Genomic DNA, 26,614 nt, shown 5'->3' on the forward strand with positions numbered 1-26,614 from the left:
AGGAATACGAATCATAAAAAAGAAGAAAAAAGGAAAAAAAAAGTAGAAAAAAGAAAAATCCCACCACTGTTGTTTTTGTTGTTGTTATTAATATTTAATGTGCCTGGAAGGCACAGCTGCCCACCTTGGGAAAAATATTTGGATTAAAATAATGATAATAAATAATAAATGAGAGGGATGTTTGGACAAAAGTATACTGTGTTGATATACTGCTGCCTCAGTTTGATAAAAGGATAAAGAAAGAAATAGTTTAAAAACGACCAGTAATCACAAACGTAAATCACTTTCTAATATCACTTTTAAAACTTGAAAAATATCGAAAATAAAAATCAACATAGACAGGGAGTGAATACATGGCTTATCATAGGTCAAGATTAATTGCTTGGGGAGTGACGTAGCAGCCTGATCCTGGGGGTTTAACTCGCGCAACGCGTAGACACACAGACCGCGTTACCTCGTGCGCTCGGACCGCGTCTCGCGCAGCTGGGAGTTCACTAGCAAGACTTCAGTTCACCGTCGTTCAAGGACAGATACAACCCAGAGAGTGGTGTTTTTTTTCCTTCAGATTAACAGAGGAAGAATTAGGTCATCGCGATCTGGTCGAAGTGTTGGGCTCATCATGAAGATGTGCGTGATAACAGCGATGCTTTTCCTGGTGCTCCCCGGGCAGTGCGGTATCCTGGCTGGGAAAGGTAAGGCAGATTGGACAACTTGGAATGTCACCGCATGAAAAGAAACGCCTGAGACTTAGATCAGTGTCTTAGATCATATGTGATCAATTACTCTCAGTTTGCAGAATTCACAGCGGCAGGCAATGACAGGCTGAGACGAGTGTCTTAAATCAGGCTGGCAACGCATATGTCCTCACGTACAAGTTTGTCTTTCTTTCCCCCGTTTTCTTAATAATGAACCTTTATTTAGGACACTTCAAAAAGATCAGCATCTTTTGAAAAAATCTAAATGTTTTCATTCCTGCAGGAACAGTACAGACTGTGAATCATATATTTACGGTTTCTCAGCCTGAGCCATTATAGACCTGTTTTCCTTCATCAATATTTCATTGACCTTTAAGGCGCATTTCTACTGTTCTTATCTGGTATTTTCAATGACTGCATAGTGTATAAGACCTTAAGAGCATAATGCATAAATGTGTTTTGGGAGCACAAACATTGAGATAAGAGATGTAATTGACTCTCTGGGGCAGTGATGAATATGGAGCAGCTCAGTTATTTGTTAGTGCACAAGTGGAAGATGAAATGTGATAAATTACAGTCAGATTGGATCATGCAGACTGGCAATGAAAGGCTGAGAGTGGCATTTGGCAATGAATCTTCCTTTCAGTACACCTTCATCCATTAAGGGCTGATAACTTGTTTTTGTTTTTCATGTTTTTATTCGTTTTTTCCATCAGTATGATTTTAACATTTTATGATGATGACCCTTCTTTCAAGTGTCTGCTGAGCAAGTCGATGTGTGTTCCATTCACTGAAGTAGTGATTATGATATAAATCTGGATGTTTTTGTTGCAATAAGAATAAATCTCCTAGATTTCCATAATTTCCTTCTATGTGGTGCCATAAGTCTGAAGAACTTGGTGCTTCTGAGTCCCAAGAAGAGGTTTTGTTAGGGCATATTTCTCTTTGGTTGCTAAGGTAGTTCTGACTGGTTACTAAGTTGTGTCTATGCAGTTTTGAGGATATTTCAGATTTTTTTCTTTCTGACACCAACCCCCCCCCCCCCCCAAGTTTCGGTGACATTTTGATGTGGACATATTACATATTAACCCTCTGACTCCCTTTCAATTTAGTTTTTTTGGGGGATATTTTGTCATTAAATAGACATAAATACATCCATCCATCCAATCTTTAATAAAAGTCATAGACCTCTTCTCAATAATCAATATTTCATTGACCTTTATGATACATTTTGGTACATTTCTAGTGATCTATCTGCTTGATTAGTTTAATTTATGATGCATACATTAAAGTAACTGCATTTATTTTTAATCTTTTCTAAAAGGCTCAATGAGGTGTTCAATGGCTGCATAGTTCTTAACACTTCATGAGTGTTAAGCCATGGATTCTTCCGTCGCTGCCATGGAAAGGCGGCTAATGTGTTTGTAGGAACACAAACATTGAGATAAGAGATCTAATTGTGTCTCTGGGGCAGTGATGAATATGGAACAGTTCAATTATTCGTCAGCGCACAAGTGTAATATCTGCCAGTAGGCCTACCTGTGTGCACTGATTTACTTTCCTTAGAAGTATGACTCCTTGCTTGAGATTGGGCTCTTCCAGTGTAACAGATTGGAGAATCAGGGAATCGGAACCTTGGATATTTGCATATCAATTTTCTGGGTTCTAGCACTCCATAAAATTTGGAACGCAATGGAAAAACGATTTGAAAATTAATCTCCTTTATGGATGAAGAGCTGCAAAAGTTGAACATGGCATTCAAATAGAGGGAATAGAATAGAAATATGAGACAGAATCGCAAAAATAAACCAATCATTAAATCTAAGCCATCCACACTAGGACTCAACACTTTCAGTGGAATGAATGATATGACATTTGAAAACCTTCCAAACCTGATATGTCTGGCAGATTGCCTTCAAAACTCTGCCGCTCCAAAAAAGAAGGATTTCATCAAAATTACATCAGAATGCTATTGTAGCATTGAATTCACTACGGTCTGGCTTATCTCTGAGTACAAAACTGTTTATTTTAGACATAATCATATTATAATTACAGTTTCACTGTTCATGTTTACATTATTCATATTTTGTGAATCTCATTCTGCACACAAGGTTGCTCGCACAATCTTTACTTGTATGTTACGTATGTTGCGTATTCACAGATATACATTTTGTCAGTATGTGTGTGTTTGAATGACCTTGGCGTAGTTCGTGCACTGCGCTACCAGATGGATTTCGTAACATGTAGAGCGCTTTTATTAACGATCAGCATGTTTTGATGTTGCCAAGGCCGTGTGTTATTGTGTCTGAGAATCAGAGAGTATTTCTAAAACTCAGAGTCTTAGAGAGAAAAAGAGATTCAGAGTTTGGCTTCAGCATGCGGAGTACACAAGAAAAGGACAAAGCGGAAAGACAGCAGTGACAAATAAGGGTAGGTCTGTAAAAGCAGGCTGAGATTTATGCTGGCCTTTTCAGAGAAAGCACAGCGTTATCCCAGAGCTAAATAAATTGGGTTGCTGATCTGGAATAGATGCATAACTTAAGATTTCGTGTGGCGACCTAAGAACATCAAGCTTGGGGGAAAGCAAAGGCGTTCTTTTTTTTTGCATCACTGCCGTTGTTCAGGGAGCAAAGCGGAACATGGAAAACACTTGGCTAAGTGGACCACAGCTGTTAGATCTGTCTTAGTCTGTTGTTTCCTGAGATCTAGCTTTTTTCTTTGTCTTTTTTTGTCTCGATGTGGCTTCTCAAGGAGCATGCCAATCTACAAGCCAGAATGCCATGCTAATGCTTAACTTAATTTAAATGTTAATTACCCAGCATGCATCATTAGCGTTGGTGTGACGAGCGGCAGGGAGGAATGAGGGAAAAAGAAAGGGAGGGGATGACAGAAAAGAGCTGCATCTGAAGGTAAGATGGGCCCTGTCAGTGGTGCTCTCTCGCCAGCTGGTCAGATGGCACCAGTCTCTCCCAGGGGTCAGCTCTGGCCAATCTGCACAGGAATAACACTGGATGCTCTTCCACGCGCACACACTCGCACCGCTGTAGTTCTGCTCGGATGCATTTCTGAATCATGATGTTCAGAACAGGTATTAACACAATAGTAACCCCCCAAAATAACAGTCTTTCTTTTGTTATAACACAAAAGTTGAATTTTTGAAACATATACAGTGTTCATTTATTTATTGATTTTTTTGTCCTTATCCAATGTATTCTTTTGTGTTCCACAGCAGACATAAATGTAAACGGGTTTGGAACAGCAGAGTAACCGCTGACCGAACTGTGAACTTTCCCTTTATTTTATACGTGCAAAGTCATAGTTACACATGCACCCTCCCACCCACAAGAAGAGTATATTTTCTCTTCTCAGTGTTACTTTGGGACCCTGCTTGCATTTGCTGACCGTCTGCAAGAAGTGGGCTAGTCCCTGAGATTCAGTCTCAATTAAGTTGCTCCAGGTCCATAGAGAGAGGGATTCTGGGACGCTGTCATCCAGCTTTCCTCCTAATTGCCTGCGCTGGGTGCCGGCGATCGGAAAACTGGCTATTAGGTGAACAGGGAGCTCATGGTGATTGGGTACGAGCGTGAGTACGTGTTTGCAAGGCCGTATGTTACCGATTGGTGGATCGTGACTGTTCCCTTGTATGATGCATGTCTTTCTTTACAATGAAATGCTAAAAGATTGATTACTTCCAGTAGACCGCGAAACAGAACCTACCTTTTTGGGCGAGAGATTAAATGTAGCGTTTTCAGGAAGCATCGTGTTGGAATCCTGTCCTCCATCTTTCCAAACATTCTCAGCCTGTGTTTTGAAAACCCAGAAAAGTCTCTGAAACATCCATGCTACGTTATTATTAAACAAGACTTATCATGTAGGCCTTGCAGCACTGTAACTCACTGACCTCTGGTTTTGTGCTGTGCTAAAAAGAAGCTAACTGCATGGAAGCAGCAAACATAACTCATTCCTGTCCTCCTTTAGGTACACCGTACCATAGCACCTTTTTAAGGGCAACATTTCCGCAGTATATGTTGCTCTGACCTTTTGCCATTGTAGGGCAATGCCATACTCCATGTTTCATTGAAGAGGACTCTAAACCTTGTCTCAGTCGGCTTGCTATTTGTAAAACTTGAAGTAAAGACATTGTCTGATGACCTGCGATGATTGGATCACGCTACAAGCTGCTGGCAGCTCTCTCAGCATCTTGGAAGGAAGCAGCGTACATCTTATCTTTCCGGCTTGATCTGTGGAAATACTCTTCCTGACCTTCTGTGGTGACAGGATGGCCAAAAAAGAGAGCCAATCAGTGGCTTTAATAGAACTCTAGGCCAGGTACAGAGCACTGCCAGGACTACCCTGCGAAGGTCTAGATCAGCAAAGCAACACTTACATGAGTCTTGAAGAGTCTGCCCCGATACTTGCAGCAGACATGTTTTTTATAACGTCATTGTGTTTTTAGGGAACAGGCATCGATTGGAAACAGGGGTAGGCAGCTCTGTCCTGCAGAGTTTAGCTCCAGTTCTATTCAAACACACCTGTCTGTAATTCTAAAAGGGTTTGGGTTAGATTTTTCAGGTGTTTGATTAAGATTGGAGCAAAACTCTGCAGGACAGTGGGTGTTGAGGGACAAAGTTGTCCATCCCTGCCCTAACTAGAACAAATTATTGAAAAAAAATACTCTTCAACTGTTCAGTTTATCTTTAACCCTAAGCAAACTTATCTGAACTAGCCAATCATGTCTTCAGAATAACTTACAAATTACAGACAAGTGGGTTAAACTGAGATTAGTGAGTCTACAGGACCATTGCCATCCAAGACTGGAGTTGAAGAGGCCTGATCTATTGTATCTGTTAATTTTCTTATTCTTCTAGGTTGGAGTCTGTGGCAGCCATATTAATCATACATCAAGTACTTCTCTACTTGGTGGCAGTTCTGAATAGGCCTTTAACAAACTGACGGTTTTCAGAACAAACCCTATAGCACCACTGCCAATTTAATAGTTTATTTTTTATTATCTTTTTTTTCTGTTAATAACTTTTCTACGACTGTGTCTTGAAATAAACTCTTTTTTTTTTTGTCTGGTTTTTTTTTTTGTCTGGTTATTGGCTGCCTTGGAATGTTTATGTATTTTTTATTTTTTTGCCCACTGCTTCTCCTACTTTTGTCCAATTGTTATAAAAATTGGGTCAGATGATTGTTGGACCAGGCTTCTCAAAAATGACTGAACAGATTTTACATTTTTGCTACTATTACAGAGAGGCACCAAACTGAATGTGACTTTTAGCATGCTAAGCAGTTTTCTATTTGACATTCTCAGTAGCACGTCATTGGTGTAGAGTGGATATTTGTTTTTTCAAAGGTATGGTCAAGCCCCATAAAACACCGCTTATAAACCTTTTTTTATTTGAAGGACATAGAGTATACACCATATTATCTGAACCCTAGATACTGATACAATATCTACATAACTATTTAAAGTTGTGGCACCCTATGGATGGTTTGCAGTTGCATTATTTAGTTGCTATTGCTAAATCTGGAACATTTTTGAGAGGTTTCGGTGAAACTGTGGCACTCCACTTTCCCCTCAAGGCATTTTCTTAGAAGCTAAGTCACTGTTTGCATGGTTAGACTGCAGTTGAAGATATGGCTAAATTGTATGCTTTTACAGATATTGCATTTTCTGTTTCTTTCCAGCTGTCAGTGGAAGAAAAACTGCCATTTCTACTCTGCAGGCTAATTCTTGCGTAACTCACTCATTTGATCCCCTCTGCCCGTCTGGGTAGGATCGAACACCATGCCGATCTGATACCAGCAGAGCCTATTTTAATTGAGCGGTTGGTGGATATTCCTGTAACACGCTGAGGGAATTCAAGACGCAGGTGCTGCCCTTTGTGTTGTTTGGATAAGCCGAGAAGGCTTGGAGCTTTATCTTTGGCTCATAAATGAATTAGGAGGATGTTAATTTTCCACGGGTGCAGGAGACACCAAGGCTGTCAAACTGCAGGTGTTTGTTTTAGATCGGAGCAGCTGTGGTACCGCCCTCTCCTTCCTCCCAGGTGGAAAAGCGCAGCGTCGGGGCGCGTGGCTTATGATCTTTTCTCTCACTTGCGCAAACACGCACGCAGTAACTGTTGGGACTCAAACAGAGATGATGTGAATTTCACTTTGCTTGGTTGTTTTAATTACAGTCAGGATCTGCACACATCAGCGTTAAATATGAATGCAGGTGCGACATCTCTCTGTGTTTCCGTTGATGAGTGTGAGTTTTTGGCTCTAGGATACAGTGAGAGAGAGAGGGAGCGCCCACTGGCACAAAGAGAGATGAAAAAGAGACAACCACTATCGGTCTGAGTGTTTTCATACGTGTGGCGCCTGTCATATGACTGTGCTGACTGAAGCTGAAATCAATAGTGCATGTCACGGGCCTCTTGCTACCGCTGCAGGAATGAAAATGCTACAAAGGCACAAGCAGAGAGCAAATGGGTGTTTTTGGGGGTGTATTTGTAAGTTGTATATTATACGTCTCTTTCCTCAGCGCTTGATTTCCTGTAGAGTTGGAGGCTGGCCGTGAGCTGTCCCACTTCTGTAGCGGACTGTGTCGCCCTGCGAGAATAGAGGAAGTGCAAGCTTGTCCTCATGAAATCAGTTATTCATTTTCATGGTGCATCCTGCAGTCAAAGGCATTATCTTTCCTTCTCGCCTGCAGTGATACACTTGATTTGCTTTAATTATGTTAAAATATGACCTCTTTTGTAAGATTGAGGGAAAAAGAGGAAGATAGGGATGGAGAAGATAAAAGGAAAAAATTGGGAAGATTCTCAGCATCTGAGACGAAAATGGCGCTATCAGTCACCTGGCCTCAGCCGCATTCTCTCTCACCAACATGCTCTTTGTTCTTTTTTTGTGTGTGTGTTTGTTTTGATGTTCTGTATTTTCTGTGTGGCAGTTTTTGTAGGAATAATGAGGGGATTTGTAGAAAGATATCAGACTAAATGAATATGCACCAAGTGCCAAAAGCAAGTAAAATTGACTTGTAAACATCTTATTTGAGAAGTAAATTAGACAGAGTTACTATTCAGTTGGGTGGTTATGTTTCTAGTAATTGGATCATAAACTTTTGATTTAATTTGCAAATTGAGAACGTCTTATCTGTCATCAAAATGTGAGTGAATCAAAGAGACTGTCTCTACAGTCTGCTAAAGAAAGGCTCTGTCATTGGTTGGCTGTTTTCTAACCGGTGTTGCCTTATTGTAACCCAGTGCAATTATGATGATCAAAATCAATATAGTTTTTATCGTTTTCGTGGAATGTGGCTTTTATTGATGATGAGACAGAGAATGACTGGCAAGTATATTATGCTGTGAGTGCTAAATGACTTTTTGATGCTGTTTAATGAAAATACATAGGGGAGTAGTGGCTACAATTAATGCATAGGGATGTAAATGTATAAAATATTATATATACACACAGTTTTTGCTGTACTGCTTTGTATATGCTGCTGAATCACCAGTGTCATGGCAGAAGAAATACATTTTTGAATGTGATGACAGTACAAAGACAATGTGTTGCAAATAATGGTGCGAAAACACAGATTTGTTTTGATGGTGAGTCCTCACTGATAGTGTGCTAAAATGGTAAATGTGGTCAATTTATGTATGTGTGTGTGTGTGTGTGTGTGTATGTAGAAGGGTTGCTGCAAAAACTTGAGTTGGGTTCGAAATGCGCTATATATATTTAATGAAATTCTGAGCAAAATGCAACATTTTGCTTCTCTTCTGACCACTCCAACAAATTCTCCATGTCCTTGTGGAAAACAAGCTACAACTGAGTGAGGCGAGAGATCTAAAGCATTTGAGTGAAGCCAAGGGCTTGGCCGAAGGACTGTAAGTCACTCAGAATGACATCCTAACAGAAGCCGATGATCTCTTAGTGAAATATGGATATAGTGGCTCCATGAATCCTCTGAACCCCTCACAGATGCCAGGCTTGAGTTATTGCTGACCTAACAGGGGGTTTTCACACTGTTGAAGAGAGATGCTGACCGTTTATTAGGACTTATTTGAACTTATTACCAATCTGGACTGAAAGGACAGATAGACATTAATATTGATGTTGGGACATGAAAGAAGTTTTATGAGCCTCTATTTGTTATTTTTAATTAGTGGCATTTGCTAATACGTGTTAAAAGCTGGACTTTTATTTTGACAGCACCGCAAACACCATCAGTGCCTGAATGCAGACAGTTAGGTTATTGCACTCATTGACATGACAGATACTTATGTCTATGAGTGCTCTGGTGGTTACAGTTTTTACTTCCTTTTTGTAATGTTTTTAACCATTTCTTTATCTGTGAGAAAGGGTATAATTGAATTACAGAATTTAAATTATCTTTCTAAAGTACAAAATCATTTATCTTACAGATGTAATACTTTTTTTTCAAATTATTTCTCATATTGACTTATTTCGTAAATATTTTGTAAAATATTAATTGCAGCATGTTTCTGTCTTAAAATTAATAATTATGATTTCATATTAATTTGCTTTATATTGGCCATTTGTCACCCTGCTTTTAAGATATAGTCATTGCTATTAGCAATCAAAAAGTAAACCCTGAGCAACCACTAATTTGTACTCTTTATCTAAAGGAGCACCAACATTCAACATAATCTATATTGTCTGCAGAAAGCTATGCATTAGCATTTGCATTGACATCAATGGCACTTGCTTAGCTGTTGACTCTCTGGGTCCAAACATAGTCTACCTTAGCTAGCGGAGTGATGTTGTAAAGGCTATTGATAAGCGTTATTTGCGCCTTCTATGCTCTCACTTTGTCTGTTTAAAAGCCAGAGTGATCCCGGCTTTTGTGCTGACCGAACTTGAAGCCAGCTGCTCCTCTTGCAGGCGTTGAAGAGGGTTTTCAGGGCTGCTAGGCGTAAAGGTTTTCAGTGCTGACACAGAGCCTTTCTCTAACTCTCCTGTCTTTCTCCAGTCTGAGTCATTATCTCTCCAAAACCCCCTTTCCTCCGCCTTCTGCCCTCAGCGAGAGCCTTGCAGGGAAAAGGAGCACAGGCCTAATTGGATTTGGGAGCAGTCTTTCTCTTTTGGATCACACAGACAATCACAGGTTCCCTTTATTTCCTCGCTGGTGTCCACGAGACCACTACATTTTCATGTTGGCTGGCTCATCTTGCTCATCTGGCTCATTTTTTTTTTTTTTGCTATTTACACTGAAAAAGAGCTGTGTAGGACAACCTTGCAACAAGGCCATGGTTACCAGCAGTTTCATGAAAGTTTTAGAAAATTGTTTGGCTTTCTAATCTAAGTGATTCTGGCTCAGTCTTGCTGTTTTGGTGAATATACAAGGGCTGCCTTAGCTCAGGGTGAACCTGCAGGGATCTGCAGCGACTCTTGCCAACATCGGATCAAGAAAACAGAAGTATCAAAACAACACAAATGAGTGTTGCATTCTCAGCACTTGTGTGTGTGTGTGTGTGTGTGTGTTGTGTACCTGCACAAACTCCCCCTGAGTGCTCATTACTCATGTTTGGAGCTGAATTGTCCCTGTCTGAACACCTGTGCCAATGCGCTCGAGGCTCCCAGGTGAATGCAAGTGAGGCAGTCCAGTCTCCTCCTCCTCTCCTCTCTTCCATTTTCAAGTGTTCCAAGTGTTGTGGTTGTACTATGGTGAAGTGATGGTATCAGAAGGTGATATCAAGGTACTTTGGTTCTGTTTGATTATAATTTTCATGCATCAAGGAATTTACAGTAAGGTACTTACTATGGTAAAACCTATGGTATTTCCATTGTAATAGTGTCCAAAAACAAGTCCTCTTCTCTTCTCTTCTGGCACCTTTTCTCATACCTTCTATTCTCTTCTCCACTGTGAGATGTCCACAGGAATTGTACAATTTTGCTCAGTTGTTTTACTTTCAGTGTCAGCCTTTTTCCTGAGAATTAAACCGCATGATCTCACATGTCTCCTCTTAGAGTCAAAAGCGAGCTTAATGTCTAATTTTATAAAGATTTTCAAGAGTTCATTTTACAGTATTTTTCATCAAATTCACCCAAAAGCAAATTAAATGACTCCTGCATTAAAGCTCCATACTCTTGCCTTATCAACAGCTGACATGCCATAGGTTTTATTTGTTTGTATTTGTATTTCTCCTAAGCAATTTAATGAAAAAGCATCTGAAACGACAAATGACACCGAGCAACTTCAGAGCAAAAAAACTTTTCCTTTGGGTTTCTAAATTGTGACTTGCAGTAGAAATCTCTCCGAGTGTCTGCAGTGAATGATGCTTGTTTGTTTTGTCTGAAAAGAGAGTGACTCGGCTGGCATATGCATATGTCCGTGTTATCTCTCTGTGACAGTGGTATTTGGGCGTCCTCTCCAGCATATTTCGGTCTGTTTTGATGTCTTGCTGGGCTCTACAGCGAGTGCCTCCTGCTGTGGGCCGCGCTCAAGCGTAACCACAATGCCATTGAAGTCCCATGCCCCCCCAACCACACGCTGGGTTGCGAAGTCGACTTCCTTCTCCTCAGTCATCCTGTTGCCATATCTCACTGTCTTACCCCGTGCCTTTCCAACCGTATGCCTCTCCTCCTCGCCTCACCATGGCAGTGCATCTTTCCTGCACCAATAGAGTGTCACCCCCATCCCCATTATGTTTTTGGTTGTTTTACATGGGATGAGTAATTGACTGCATCAGATCATCTGCATTCGGCTTCATTTTTTAAAATTCTGTTATATTACTAACAGATGAAACTGAGGGGGCGAGGCATCATGGAAAAAATAATCAGTGGTCTCATTGACATTTTCATGTGTTCCATTTTGGCTAGCATTATTTTTACCCCTTATCAGCGGAAAAGAGGATTCTGCAGGGTCAGCTCAATTTGTGTGTGTGTTCATTTTTGCCTGTTTGTCTGGCTGCTCTGCTCACATCACTTAAAAACCGAGTTTCAGAACCGTGGATAAATGCTGGTTTGAGACGTGCTTCACTGACAGCTGCTCTGCTGAGGCAAGTTTTCTTTGAGGACAGATTTAGTTTGAGGACTGTGTGTGCACTTCCAAAGCATTGCATTTATTTCTTCCAGACAGCAAGAGATATAAATGGAGACCAAACTAAGACTTTTGCTTAAATCTCCAGCTTCGCCTGAGGAAAAGCACTTCGATAATCTCACATCTCCTCTTTTCGTCAAAAGATCTCCTCAACATCTCAGTCCACATCCACACTAGTACATTTTTGTTTGAAAGTGATATGTTTAGGCTTTGTTTTCCACCACCAAAACAAAGACTTTGTAAAGTCCTGTTTTGAATGATTTGCACATGACCAGTGATCATTTTACAATATTTTATTAGGATGAAAATGCTGTGTGTGGATGTATAATCAAAGGCAAAACTAGAAATTCATTGCAGGTAACCAAAGTTTTAGGTCTCTTGGCCACAGCAAAACATCCAGTCCAAATGTTATCAACAGTCTTTTGTAGCAATTCACGAGGTTTGGTACATGCATTTTCTCAGCCTGCTGTCAGGTAGCTATTCAGGCAGACTTTCAAAGCCGACACTCAGTGCTTGAGGACTTTTTTTTCTTTTTTTTTTCAGAACAGAGGATTTTAAGCACTTCCTTTGGCAGAAAAAGACCCAGTCCAAATACAAATCTGAGAAACTCAAAACAGGTGCTGACAGCCAGACCACATCCTATGCACCAGTTTTGTTCTGTCTCCTCCTTTTCTCTGTCTCTTCTGTTTTCTTTAACTATAGTGCTAATTAATATTTATATTTATAGATATTGCTGAAAGTACTGACATGGATAATTAGAAATGTAATTAAAAAATATATTTTTATTTGCCATTAGATCATTGCGCACTGCAATAATTTCTATTAAACTAAAATTCTAATTCAGAATGAGGTTAGAAAGTCTAATTAATATGAATGAAAAATGATTAAAAGATTTGGATATAATCAAAGTTTTAATTTAAAAATGCTGTTTGCAATATCCAAAAACAACCTGTGCTAGCACCAGTGTACATTTCAGTACTTTCTTTTTTTTTCATTCTTCTCTCTCGCATGTGCACTATTCAAACACTGCTGTGGTCTCTCCACTCTCAGTTCTGGCTCTTAGCACCCTGTGTCTGTTGTGCTGTGCTCTCACTGTTGTCAGAGATGACTCTTAATGCAAGGCCACTGACAACACAGAGGAGAATTTGAAATATCAATATCCATCCTCTTCAGGGGAATCTCAATACTGCTCGCAGCAGTGGCCTCAGCTGAGCCCGTCTGCCGGTAACCGAGATGCACGGCTCTGAATCTCTAGTAATTTAGCATGCCAGCTTTAGCCCAGGCCGAGTCCCATCTGCAGCCCGGTCTTTCAGAGACACTCAATGACCTTGAGCTGATGCCAGTCGGAGCCAGCAGCACTCTGGTGGCATACAAGCAGAGAGAGTGCGTGAGAGAGAGAGAAAGAGAATGGTGAAAGAAATGCTCCCTCCTGTACCCACACATTCCAAGTGCTGAATCCCTGACTGCCTTTCCAGACAAGAAGTGCAGAATTGGTCATACCCCCCCCCCCACCCCACAATATTACATGAAAATAATATATGGGCATCTCCACTGCCATCTGAGCACTCATCAACACACATGCACTCACAGGGTTTTCTATAGTCACTGTAAAAAAAATTATGTATAAAACAAAAAAAAAAAAATCTACTATTGAAAATCTGACCTTGTGATTTGTCACAACTAAATATATTAAGAAAGAATGTACAATATGTACAAGCTTGGTCTACAATTACCAGGTTAAACTTTTAAAGTGTTCAACACCTTTGTTTACAAGGCACTAAGGTACAAAATAACCTGATTCTACAGCATAACATGGTGTAATACAATAGAAATGTTTTGCTCAGTGTTTACGAGCTTAACGGCCGCAGTAAAGTTTGTAAAGATCCTTACCAATTTGTCCCTTCATTCTTCACTTAAGCATGGAACGAAATGTGTGTATGAAAACAGCCTAATTTATTCTTTAATACTTACACTTATTAAGTTATAAATTCTCATATGCTGCACTGATAGGATGGGTGTGATGATGTGTCGGCAGAGCTCATCACTCACAGGTAGTGCATAAAACGCTAAGCGATGTACTTCGCTGAAGCTGCATGGACGCAATTATGTCATGTGCTGGAATATACTGCTGTGATTTGGAGTGTTATGTTTGAATAATAGTCAATGGATATTTCATAACTTCCTTTAAGGCCTTTCTCCTAGTGCTTTTATGCATCCAGTCGCTTTTTCTCATGAGACAATAGATCTTCAGGATCCTCTCTCTCTTTTGCAGTGGTGAAGGGAGACGTGCTCAGTTGCCTTACAATTCACAGACATCCCAGGTGCTTTTAAACTGTTAGCTGCTGTCACTTATTACTCCAATTATCTGTCTACAAAGGAATTGCATGCTTCATAATGGCCATGCGGAGCTCCATTCCATGGCGGGCTTCAGTAGTGGTCCCTTTTTGTAATTGGTACGAACTGGTCTCTGTCTTGTCGGAATATGTTGTGGTCCCACTGCCCTTGTTAGTGCACCATAGGCTTTTTTTAAGAGGTAGCAGATGCTTTCTAAAATGTAATTTACCCTTGTGTGTGTGTGTGTATTTTATTTCATAACAGTTTTGAAGAATTGCCAAAAGGGCTTCCTAAAAACATGAGACCTGATGGTTCCTAAATCTCCATCTGTTTATATTGCGCTCTTCTTCTTGGTATCTAGACGTTGATGGACCTGGAACACTGCTAGCAGTAATGGCCCTGAGACATCGACTTCCATGCTGTAAGAAAAAATTGGCCCAGCGGGGTGGGGATAGACTCTATAACAACACCTATTGATTTATGTGTACCTACACAGATCCCAGAGCTCAGCTCTCTGTTGTGAAGCTCACTTGCTTCTTTAAATGAACTTTTAATTAGTTCATCCAAAAATGAAAATGGGAGATTCATGTTGGTGCAAACCTGTGTGATATTCTTTCTTTGTGGAACGCAAAATTAGATATTTTGCAGATTCACCAGGCGGATCTTTCCATACAATGCAAATAGATGTAATTTAAACCAAATAGCTCCAAAAAAATAAAAAAAAATCAACACCTTTATGTGAGGAAGTAAATGTATTTTGAGTCATTGCAGGCAGCCTTGGTGGACACTGGACAGATGTGGAATAGATTTCTTTTGAAAAAAATTCAATAAAATAAAATTGATTTTATTTGTCATTTTTGAGTCTTTCATTGTACTTTCATTGTGTGACAAAGAACAGTTCTGCTAACCATCTTTACATTTGTACCATGGAAGAATGAAAATCAAATGGGATTTGAATAATTGATTGTGAGTAAATGACAGAACTTTAATTTTGGGGCGTCCTGTCCCTAAAACATTGCATTAGAAGCTGCTTGTCCAATATCAGCGAAAACAGAACATTATACTCATGCAGGAACCTCTTATCTCTTATTTAAATCAGTCATTCTGGAATACTACAACAGCAAGTTTTTGACATGTTGACCTTTCTGAATAAGTTGGCCTTTTACACAAACACAATATGTCTTGTGAGGCTCCTATCCATTGAATTGTTCCATACGTATAATCTGTGTTGGTGCGATGTCAATGTTAAGTGTACTTTTGTCCGATTTTAAGTCAAGTACTTTTCCCTGAGTGGCACAGCACTTATGCAGCGCTGCCTTCCATTGCCTCTTGATAAGGGTGTCATCCACTTCATAAAATACGATCAATCCCACTGTAAAACCACATTCTGTTTTCAGGCAGTCTGACACAATACTGGTGACATTGGCCAATTGAGTCTGTGACTGTCCTGTCATGATTCAAGATAAACAAGTAGTTACATAAAGCACTGTGATTCTGATTTGATTGTTAAAGGGTTGCACCATTATAAGAATCAAAACTCACACACTTTTCCCTTTAGTTCTAAAGCTTCATTTTGGATACCAGGTGAACCTTCAGTACTCATTTTTGTGTTGCATCCGAAAATAAATCAAATGTTAAGTGCATTTGTGATAATATTGCTTAAATTATATGTTGTTACTGATGAGACCTCAATTAAATGCTATAGTCAACATTTTCATTATTAGTTACTCGCAGCAGCTGTTATTTTTTATTTTTTTCTGTTGTTTTTTTTATTAATTGTGATGCCCTATTGTGTCATTGTCTCTGTTCTGTTAGATGGGAGTTTAAAGCTCTTTGCTTCTTACCTGATAATCCTTTTGGTTATTTTTCTACAGTATATTTTAATTCTACTGTATTGATTTGTCTGTTTAATTGGAGGCTGTGGTCACTTCATTGGTAATTAGTCAGAAACTGTTTATTGAAGGAAGCCTTTATTGATCTGAAACATTCATTGATGTAAATTACGCCCACAAGCGAGGCTTTAAATGGCCCATTTAACTGGAGCGTTGGTGAATTCTCTGAGGCAGGCCGCTAGCTGTGGATGTGTTTGTGTTTTTGTGTGTTTGGCCAGGTATGCAGGCAGAAAAGAGTTTACCATGGTGTTATCAGCCAGACCCTATATCTGTCAAACGCCTCTGAGTCTAGACTGACCCGATCCCCTCCAAGACCCCAAAATAACACATCCATGACCCTTTTATTTTCTCCCCTTCTCCTTTTTCTTGCCTTGTCCCCCATCTTGGGTTTATTTTCCTCATCACAATGAATTCTGGGATTGACTTTTTTGTGAAGGCTAAATGCATTGTTGCCTTAGGCTAAAACGAGTCAGTAAAATCAAGTACCTACCATTTGGAACAGTCTTTGCATCAGAAGTGTGTCTGTGATGTCTTAAACACTGCCTCCCTAGGCATCTCACTAGGTTTTGGAACGGAGCATTTGTCTCACTCTCTCTCGCACTGTTTTACACCTTTTCTCATGATGTAAAGAAAAAAAAGGGGACAAATGTTGAGGATAAAAGAGAATCACAATTATGTTGTGTTGTTGCTGCTCTTTGTTCCTTGGTGGTGTGCAGTTTGCTCTGGAGCGATTCATCATGATTATCTTGTCGTAGCCAGGTAATGTCACAGGCTGGACCGGGGCTATTTATGGAGCCGCTAATGCAGCCGGTGCCCTGTGCTTGGCAGCAGCCATCCCTCTCCAGGCCAGGCACACATTCTGCATGGTGACAGCTTCAGGACAGAGGGATCGAGGGATGGATCAAAGAGAGGGAGAGACAAATAGATGGATGGAGAGAGAGGGATGCAGAACGAGAGAACAAGATGGTTCTACCTGCAGGTGACAGTTACAGTTAAATGACCCCATGATGCAAACAATGTCCCTGAAAATGAGCCCTGCCAGTGGAAACATTGGCCCCGCTGGGGACAAAGTGAGCTGGAGGAAGACAACTCATTCCACCAATGCTATTAGAAAACTCTTGGGTTTGGGTATGGATAGGGTTTTGTTCATTGAATTATGGATGTATGTAATATATGGGATCGTTGTAGTCGTGAAAAAATAAATTTTTGTTTTGTTTTTACATTGTAAAAAAAATATATAACAGATTATTGGAATATGTTTTACAAGAAAATACTTAGAATTTCAAAGAAAAATTAAAATGTTACATTTAATTCAGTGTGTTACTTCACGTTTTATTGTAATTTATTTAAATTTACTGGCAGTTTCTGAGTAAAAATTATTCCACAATTCTTTTTTTTTTTTTACATAGATAGATCTATAGATAGATAGAAATAAAAATAGATTCAAGATTGTATGTATGTGTATGTATGTGTGTGTGTATGTGTGTGTGTGTATGTGTGTGTGTATGTATGTATGTATCTATTATACAACCGCTGTTGTTTCATAGAAAAATAAACTATTGCAATTTTTGGGAATTATTAGGAATTTCACTGCATAAGTCTTTGGTATTGATTTATATAATAAAGAGCCTATAATAAATCAGTGCACTAGATGAGGTAAAATACACCATGTGTATGTCCACATTCTGTTTATTTGTGCTCACTGGTGAAAGTGCAATACCTGAAATGCAAAAGCTAATTTCTCAAATGACAACAATAATTACGAATAATCAGTTTAACCATTATACAGAATGACGAAAATGTGACTAAGGTTTCATTGACTAAAAAACCTGACTAAAATGCTCATACATGTCGAGTAAACAAAAACAGTTTGTCTAAATATGAAATTTACATTTGAGTAAGACTAAGACAAAATGAAAAATGGCTGCCAAAATTAATACTGCTTTACTGTTAATTAATAATAATCTTATGGCTAAATGTCAAGTTTTATTGGACTAAAACTAGATCAAAATGTTGAAACTTTTAGTACACTAAAACTTGACTAAATCTAAATAGGAAACGGTTGACATAATATGATATAAACTAACAAGGACACTTTAGCACGGGACTAAGACTTAAATGAAAATAGCTGACTAAATGAACACTTATGTCTTTGAAAGTTTGATGAAGGTCTGGGTGCCCAAGTTTTGATTGTGTTTTTAAATGTGCAGTCTGTTTCTACATGTCTGGCTCTCCAAGGGACGGCCAAGGGAAGGAAGGTTGTCTTATAAATATGGATTGTGTCGGCTGGCATGTATTTTTCCCCTCTGATTCTTGTTCTGATAGCGTTACATATGACCACTTGAAAAGCCTCCGCCTGCTATAAATCTATCCCAGCCTTTGGCCCTGACAGGAATGGGAAATTAATTAATATTAATATTTATGGCAGCGTGACAGTAACTTCCTCCCTGTGAAAATTCAGGTCCGCTCCTCAGCAGCTCGTGAATGAAGCCCAAGCGGTAGAGACCACTGTTCATTTGTCTCTGCCCGGGACTCTTTGCTCTGTCGTGGAAAGTACTTAGCAAACAGAGCAGGACATCATTATGGTGTGGTCCGTGTTTCAAACCCCCCCCCCCCCCCCTTCTCGCTTGGATCCCAATCTGTTTTGGCAGCTCCCTGCAACTGGACTGGAGCTGATCTGTGAATGTGTTTATCTCCGCTTGACCCTACCGCTCCAGAAAATATTTGTCCTACGCTGCTCACACCTTCCCTTGACCTTGGCTGCCGGGACCATTAATTACGTGGCCCGTGCCACAATCAACGTTCGCATCAACTCTTAGACAAAGGACATACACTCGCTGAGATAAACAGAGCTATTCGGTTTGCTCTCCTAGCTGGGTCACATACCCATTTAAAACATCTGAAGCAGCTCATTACCCACAAAGTGCAGTGGGCATAGATAGATAGTCACCATTTGTGAATTGTTTTCAAATTATCTAACCATTTATTATAGTGCTAAGTAGCCTGTGAAGTAGGGTTGGGCCGATGGCTGATAGACATCACGTTGTAGCACCGGCACCGTGATGCCCACCCTGCCTGGCCCTTATTGAATGCACGATCGCTTTTTAGTTTTTATTATCACTTTCGACATGCGCCGTCATACTCTGTTTATACTCTGGAGAAGCAGTACTTACCACATATTTGACATGATTATATGTTTGTCAGTGGCACTGAGGATCCGCAAATCATTTGCCACTGTCCTCAGTCATCTCTCCTTACACTTAAAGTGTAGATACATCAGCTAAAAGACTGCCTAGACTGGACGCAACAAATGAAAATCATTTGAAATTTGTGTCAGCACGTCATAAATAAAACGCGGCAGCAGTTTACTGTCAGGGATTTGTGGTGTCATGTCATGTCATGTCGAAACCAGTGTAGACAGCATCACTAATTATATTGAGTTCTATTGAATGATCTATATATAATGAATCTCTGTTATAGATCAGTGGTTGTACAGTATTTTGTCACGCCGTGCCGCTCGCATCCGTTAGTTGTTTTCCATTATAATGATTCAAGCATTATAAATTTGGGAAGAGCCACAACAATAGTTAATATATATTCAATTATAATGTTCGAAAGAAGAAAGTCATATACCTGGGGTGGCTTGAGGGTGAGTAAATCATGGGGTAATTTTCTTTTTTGGGTGATAATTGTATATACCGTACAATTTTGCTATTTTGTTTATAGTTATATGTGTGCAACTATTAATAATAATAAAAATAATAATAATAATAATTCTTATAATAATAATTCTAATAATAATTGCAGTTCCTTTATGACAGACAATCCCCTTGGAAAAAACTGGGTAAAGTATTTTGCTCAAAGGCACCATGGTGGTAAATTCATGAATCAACCTGTCTGGCCTTTGAACTTGCAACCCTTCAGATCACCAGCCCAGATGTTTCACACCACCTCTATTAAAGAATCATAACATTTAGCTTTTGGTCAAGGGTTAAAGGGTTAGTTCACCCAAATATAAAAATTATGTCATTAATAACTCACCCTCATGTCATTCATGTCGTGAACGGTATACTGTCCATGTCCAGAAAGGTAAGAAAAACATCATCAAAGTAGTCCATGTGACATCAGATGGTTAGTTAGAACTTTTTGAAGCATCGAAAATACATTTTGGTCTTTATTCAGCATTGTCTTCTCTTCTGGGTCTGTTGTGAGAGAGTTCAAAACTCTGCAGTGTAGTGATATCTGGTTCACGAACGAATCACTCGATGTAACCGGATCTTTTTGAACCAGTTCACCAAATCAAACTGAATCGTTTGAAACTGTTCGCTTCTCCAATACGCATTAATCCACAAATTACTTAAGCTGTTAACTTTTTTAATGTGGCTGACACTCCCTCTGAGATAAAACAAACCAATATCCCGGAGTAATTCATTTACTCAAACAGTACACTGTTGTAATGCTGACCTGCTGTGAAGAGAGTTATTAATGACATAATTTTAATATATGGGTGAACTAACCCTTTAAATTAGACTGGAGTGATCCAGAATGGCATTCTGACATGTTTAATTAAAAAAGTAAGACAGAGTTGGATGTTTGCTTTTCAAATAATTTCATTTCCAGTTTTTGTTTGAATACAGTTGACACATTAAATGTCCATTTATTAAGTCTTCTCTATCAAATATTATTACATAAGCTTTATTCTCCCACCTGGTGAATACTATATGGTAGAAACATCATACTTTGCCCAGAACTGTTCTCTGTTCCCCCACTCAGATGTGCGCTCCACCTCTCTCTTGCCTATCCTCCTTTCCAAATAAATAGTGAAATAAAATAAAAAATGGTTTTACATATTTGGAACCACTCCTATCAAAGAACAAAGTGTAGCAAGTGACAAACACGCGTTACGCATTTAAACGTATTTTTGTTCATTTGTATATTTATTGTTTAATTTAGTTTAATTTAAAATGTAATTTTATGTTTAATAATTGAATTGAATTTGTGTATACAGTACCTCAGCTTAAAGGGGGTTGGACTTATATCTTGCCGAATGGTATTTTTTTAATGGCATCTTTATCGTAATGCACAATTCGTCAAATGCTCACCTTTTTATCCTTCAAGCTTCAAAAGTGCGCTTGATCAGAATCTACAGTTAACTGAAGCATCAAATAGAAATATAAACAGTGCCCTGTCATTCAATTTCCATTGGAAATGCAGTGTGAGGGAAAGAATGCGGGCTGGTGCTTAATGTTCTGATCAAAGGAAGCTAAGTAAATAGCTAGAATGTTTTTTTTTTTTATCATGAGTTTTATCTCTGTTTTCTCGCTGTCCTTACCTCCGGGCTTCAGATCGGATGTACAAACCACATAGTAACATCAGAACTCTTAATACAAGCCATAAAGTACAAATGAAGCCTGGTGCACTTTACCAGCTTACATTTCAGTTCATTTTTGTTTGTTTTTTTAGTAATAATGTGAGATAGCATAACCGTAGATACAATAACCATTATGGAGATAATAATTGCTCTCACATCATAGACCACATCATGCATTTTCTTCATGCATCTAGTGGATCATTTCACAGAAATTTAGTAATTGTCAACTCAATTTGCAGTGTGAGTTTTTGAATGCTAAAAGCCTGTGTGGATTGGATGGTGATTATTGTGATAGCCATCATTTTCCCAACAATGTTCTATCAGAGCATTTATGTGACAGAGCCATTAATGGAAACCGGTTTACTTTAAACCGAGGTGAAGGCGGGAGACAGCTTTCAGATAAATAGCTTATCGCTCTCTCACTCACTCCTTCACCCACACGGGCTCGCCCTTTATTGTTTCCTCTCCCTCCCATCGCTTTTCCCCATTCTACCTGCATCTGTATGGACACAGAGTATTGATGAAAGATTGGTTATATTGTAAGCAAGCAGTTAGCAGGAGTCTGGTGGTTGTTAATTTAAGAATTGATGGCCATTTGCTAATGTCGAGCTCCCTCCTGCACGCATAGTCACATAACTATACAGTGGTTCAGACTCTTAGATGGATAGATGCTGAGAGCAATCTAGAGATGAGAGATTGTGCAATCAGTGCATCAATATAACGACATCCTTCCCTCCTCAGTGACTGCAGCAGATGGGACGAAAATGAGTCTTGCACTTGAAAAGGTGAAGGATTGAGTATCAAAAAGGCAACAAGCTACCTATTGACTATAGGTGTTATAATCAAAGTTGTTTATTTCTGCGACTATATGTATCAGATCAATTTAAGTTCATCAACAAGATCTACATTACACAAGTACTGTACTGTATATTAATTTTCTTGTATACATGCAGTATATACACTACCATTTAAATATTTGGAGAAATAAAGGTAAAAAAGAAAAAACTTTTATTCACCAGGATGCATTAAATTGATTAAAAGTGAAAAAAAAAATTAATAAAATGTTACAGTTTTGAATAGACCTTTTATATTCAGATAATTAATTTTTGAAAATAATTCACATGACTATATATAGAACACTGGAAATTTACCAATATCATTTAGTTTTATCAATGTCTTTTTATATATTCATTTTAGACTAAACACATTTTGCTGATATGAAAGAAATACTGTTTATCATGCAGCAGTTTTTAAGACAAATGCTTTTCATTTTCCCTTTTACAGCTGTAAATGGCTACATTTTGTAGCTTACCGACTTATACATCTTAGCCCGCTCTCAATGTGTTTATTCGTTAATGGACTTGGAACATTTCCTTATGAAAGATGGTTGGCAGGTTACTTGAGGGAAAAAAAAAGAAGAGAGGACAGAGATTGGGGCTGCTGGACACGGAGCATGGAAGAAAGGATGTTATAGTTTAATTTTATTTTTCCATTTGCTTTGGTCCCCAGAGCTCTGTGGCCATCTTCAAAGCCATTGTTCCCCCTCTGTTTTTCCAGTGAGTGCCATATTCCTCTCGCTGACCCTGGGGAGAGCATTTCCTACATTAACTCTGCAAACACAGTCGGGGATAGCCGCCAGGGCCACGTGCAAATTGAATTCTTTTTTATCTCTTTAAAGGCGGGATGGGAGGGAAATAACTAAATAGACCTGTGTTATGAGCCGGTGTCTGTGGCAGCTTTAGTCCTTATAGCTGGCGCAAATTGACTTAAAATGGATCAAGGCGAGGGTCACACAGTGGGTCAGGAGCTACACCTAAAGGCATGGATCCACCTGGAATCATCTCTGCCTGTTTTATTATGTTTAAATGCTAAATTGCATTTTTTTTTTATTCTCGCCCAAAAAGATACCAAAAGTGTCCCTAGAGGCAAGTTTTAGATACAGTACTGATAACTGGGATGAGCATGCTTTAAACCTATAATGCAATTTTTGTCATTTTTCATTGACTCCAAAAGCTTGAATGTTCCTCTCAGAGCAGAGGGGTTCTGGTGAGGTTGATTTGAACATTGTAGCCTGAAGGCAGCAGTGTCAGAATCCATCTCTCCCATCATTTCAGTTCCACGCACAACTACAAAATGCACCTGCGATGGAATACAAGCGTGGAAATGGCTGTCATCTTTCGGAGATGACATCACTCAACCGTGAATCAATGATTATAGCGTATTGCCACGTGTCAGTTTGCTTTAGGATCTTAGCAAGAGTTGGCACATCTTCACAAGAATTGCTTCTTCGTGTGCCCTGATGTTTGTGGGAGCTTTTTCGGAGATGCTGAAGATATCAAGGACAAGGTCAAGTGCAACCCCAAAGGAAGATGAGATGAGAGTGGCTTGACAGGTGACATGAAGGCCCTGTCCAGCACACGTGGTGTCATTTCGAAACTGACACAGGGAAGGTTCCCAAAACCTTGCTCTCGGAATCCACCATGGTCTTGTCAGTCTGTCTTTCTCCTTGACGTGGCCAAACCAGCTGTACGGATGACAGGTGATTAAAGTGTCAACATTCCTGGCAGGCAGAGACAGTACAGAGACAGCGGCCGGTTCACGTTTGAGTTCCTTCAACCCCTAATCACCTTAGAAACTGTGGACGCACACATACACATGCATACCTTTTGCATGTCACTTCTACCTATCTAGGGACCATAGACTGTTGTGAATGTTAGAGAATTGGAAACATACAGCACAACCAGTGAAGTCAGATTCCAGATTAAAGACTTTAATGAGCTTGTTCTCTTTAGTGAATCGTTTGGAGTAGCTGCAAGTCATTAATTTTGTTATGCCCGAGGCTTGTAGCTCCTGAAATGAATGAAATGTTACAACATTTTTTTTTTCTTTTTGTTTATTTGTATTATTCAAATGTTCCCAGCATGTGGTAAGTAAGCTGTGTTTTTGATTTCCAAATAGTTATTTTAATTTTAAAGAGTGGCAACACCTCACAATATGTTTCTGTTTGTTAACATAAATGAACAATGAATCATAAAATATGTTCAAAAGTTTGGAATTATTTTTTTTCCCTTTTTTTAAAATCTCTTATGCTCATTATAAGCTGCATTTATGTGATCAAACGAAGTAAGTATAGTAATATTTTGTAATACAAGTTTAAAATCACAGTTTTTCATTTTAATATATTTTAAAGCCTAATTGATTCCTGTGACAACAATGCTGCCTTCATTGAGGGGGTCTGAATACTTTCTGTACCAACTGTATAAATATATATATAAACTTGCAACATTTTTGAAAAGTAGTGTACTAAGGAACATTAACTGAAATATAAAATGTCGTAAAATTGGTCAATGGGGCTAGAATTCTAAAGCGCTGAAACTTCTTATTCCTTTTAGTACACTAAACTTCTTATTCCTATCTCTGACCGGTTTGTTTTCAGCTGGATGGCAAGGCTGGTCACTGGTGAATTGAGAAAGCTGCCAAACAGCTCGCTGCCTTGGGGAACTCAACTGCACCCACTAGCCTTATTAAAGAGTCCATAGCCTCAGGGGCACATCTGTATATGTCGCCGCAAGATATTTGGGTGGTACGCTGTAGATTCAGCTCATCGATTTTCAGCAACATATTACATGAAGTTGCCTTTGGAAATTGCAATGGTTGGGAAGTGGCCAGGGGAGTATGTGAGGCTATCACAGGCACAATGTCCTGCGCCATGAGACATCTTTTCTCCAAAGTCATTACAAACCTACGCTTGTTCTCAGAACCCAGAACACATTTTCTCAAATTGTATTCCTATATTATTTTAACGCTGATTATCCCACAGAAGTGTTTGCTGTTGTTCTTTTCTTTTTTTCAGACTCATCACTTAAAAAATAATAACATTATGACCAAAGCCAGATAATTTATATGCATCCTATTATGCTGCTCGATCGCCCATCAGCACTCATTCTTTCAGATATTCATGTCTTTGTTTTCAGACGAGAGATTGCACAACCTTCTTATCAGACCTCCATCTAGAAATCATCTCGCACAATAAAGGAAATAGAACACATCTTTCACTTTAAAATGCTCACTAGCTTTCTTTTGTTTACCACTGAAGTGCATAAGAAAGGAGGATGGATACAAGTGCATCATTATTTTGTGATGCACTTTTCTTTCTGTTTTGTGCTTGTTTTACATGGGCAAGACAAATTGATTTTGAGCCAACATAAATTTGGTCAAAAACAAAATAATAGAAAAAAAAAAATAGAAAAAAAAAATGATATTTTATAAAAAAAATATCATACCATTTCTACTTTTATGCACTACTCTTCAAAATTTTGGAGACTTTTTTTTTTTTTTTTTTGTTTGTTGAAATTAAATATATATTTTCCCCACACTTTTCATTAGATCAGTGCACTTTTGGTGATTTAAAACATAAAAAAAACATTCAACTTTTGAATGACTGAGTGTGTGTGCATGTATATATGCACACACACACGTGTTATTTATGCGTGTGTGTGTATCATAGTGGTTTGTGCTTCTGGTAAGCCTTCATGATTCAGCACACCTGTTGTTGGATCATGAAGGCTAAATTACAGTAAGTGGTTGTACATGTACTGTACATTCTCTTGGTAACATGCTGATCATGTAGGTGAGACCCAAACTGGCTCCAGATTTGCCCTGTGGCCATATCTGCCACGGGTCTCGAGGAATGAGAAGCGAATTAAAAAGCTGTTTTAATCCCATACTGCATTAAAGTCAGATTTTATGATGTGAGTGAAATTAAGTCCCACGGATGTCTTGTAGTCTGCCTCTGCAGCACAAATAAGGTAATAATCCCAAACGGTGTGCATGTACAGTATAATGCTATCCACAATTCCTTGCCCTCCAGATCACCAGGATGTCTGAATCATCCTTTAAAACTATTTGTTTGATTTTGTTATTTTGCACTCTGAGTGAAACAGAGAGCCAAAATCCATCTTTTGAGGCTGAATGGCTTTCAATTTGATTTCCTCATTGTGATTTGAGTTCGAGATATAAGAAAAGCACAGGAGGGAAAGAAACATGGTGGGCGAGGCTTGTAAAAAAGAAAAACATCAGATTAATGTTAACATTTTCCTGTTTGACTAAATATCTGTTTTTTTAATACTCAAACATGTTCTCTATTACCTTTTCTTTCACTTTGGAAATTGTTTTGGCATTATGCTGGTGAGGGAATAGGATCATTGATCAAATCCTATTAAAGAGCAGTCATTTGTCGGACTGCTCACTGTTTGTTTTCAGGTGA

General features: G+C 39.0%; 1 protein-coding gene across 1 annotated transcript in view; it reads left to right on the forward strand.

Moving 5' to 3' along the window:
* Positions 1-390: 390 nt before the first annotated feature.
* The window catches only part of LOC113041051 (calsyntenin-2-like), a 125,922-nt gene continuing 99,698 nt past the window's right edge, over positions 391-26,614 (forward strand). The window contains exon 1 of the mRNA XM_026199336.1: positions 391-692. Coding sequence (XP_026055121.1) covers positions 620-692 — 73 coding nt within the window. The 5' untranslated portion in view covers positions 391-619. The remainder of the gene's footprint in view (positions 693-26,614) is intronic.

Source organism: Carassius auratus, chromosome 2 (assembly GCF_003368295.1).
Source record: "Carassius auratus strain Wakin chromosome 2, ASM336829v1, whole genome shotgun sequence".
NCBI lineage: Eukaryota > Metazoa > Chordata > Actinopteri > Cypriniformes > Cyprinidae > Carassius > Carassius auratus.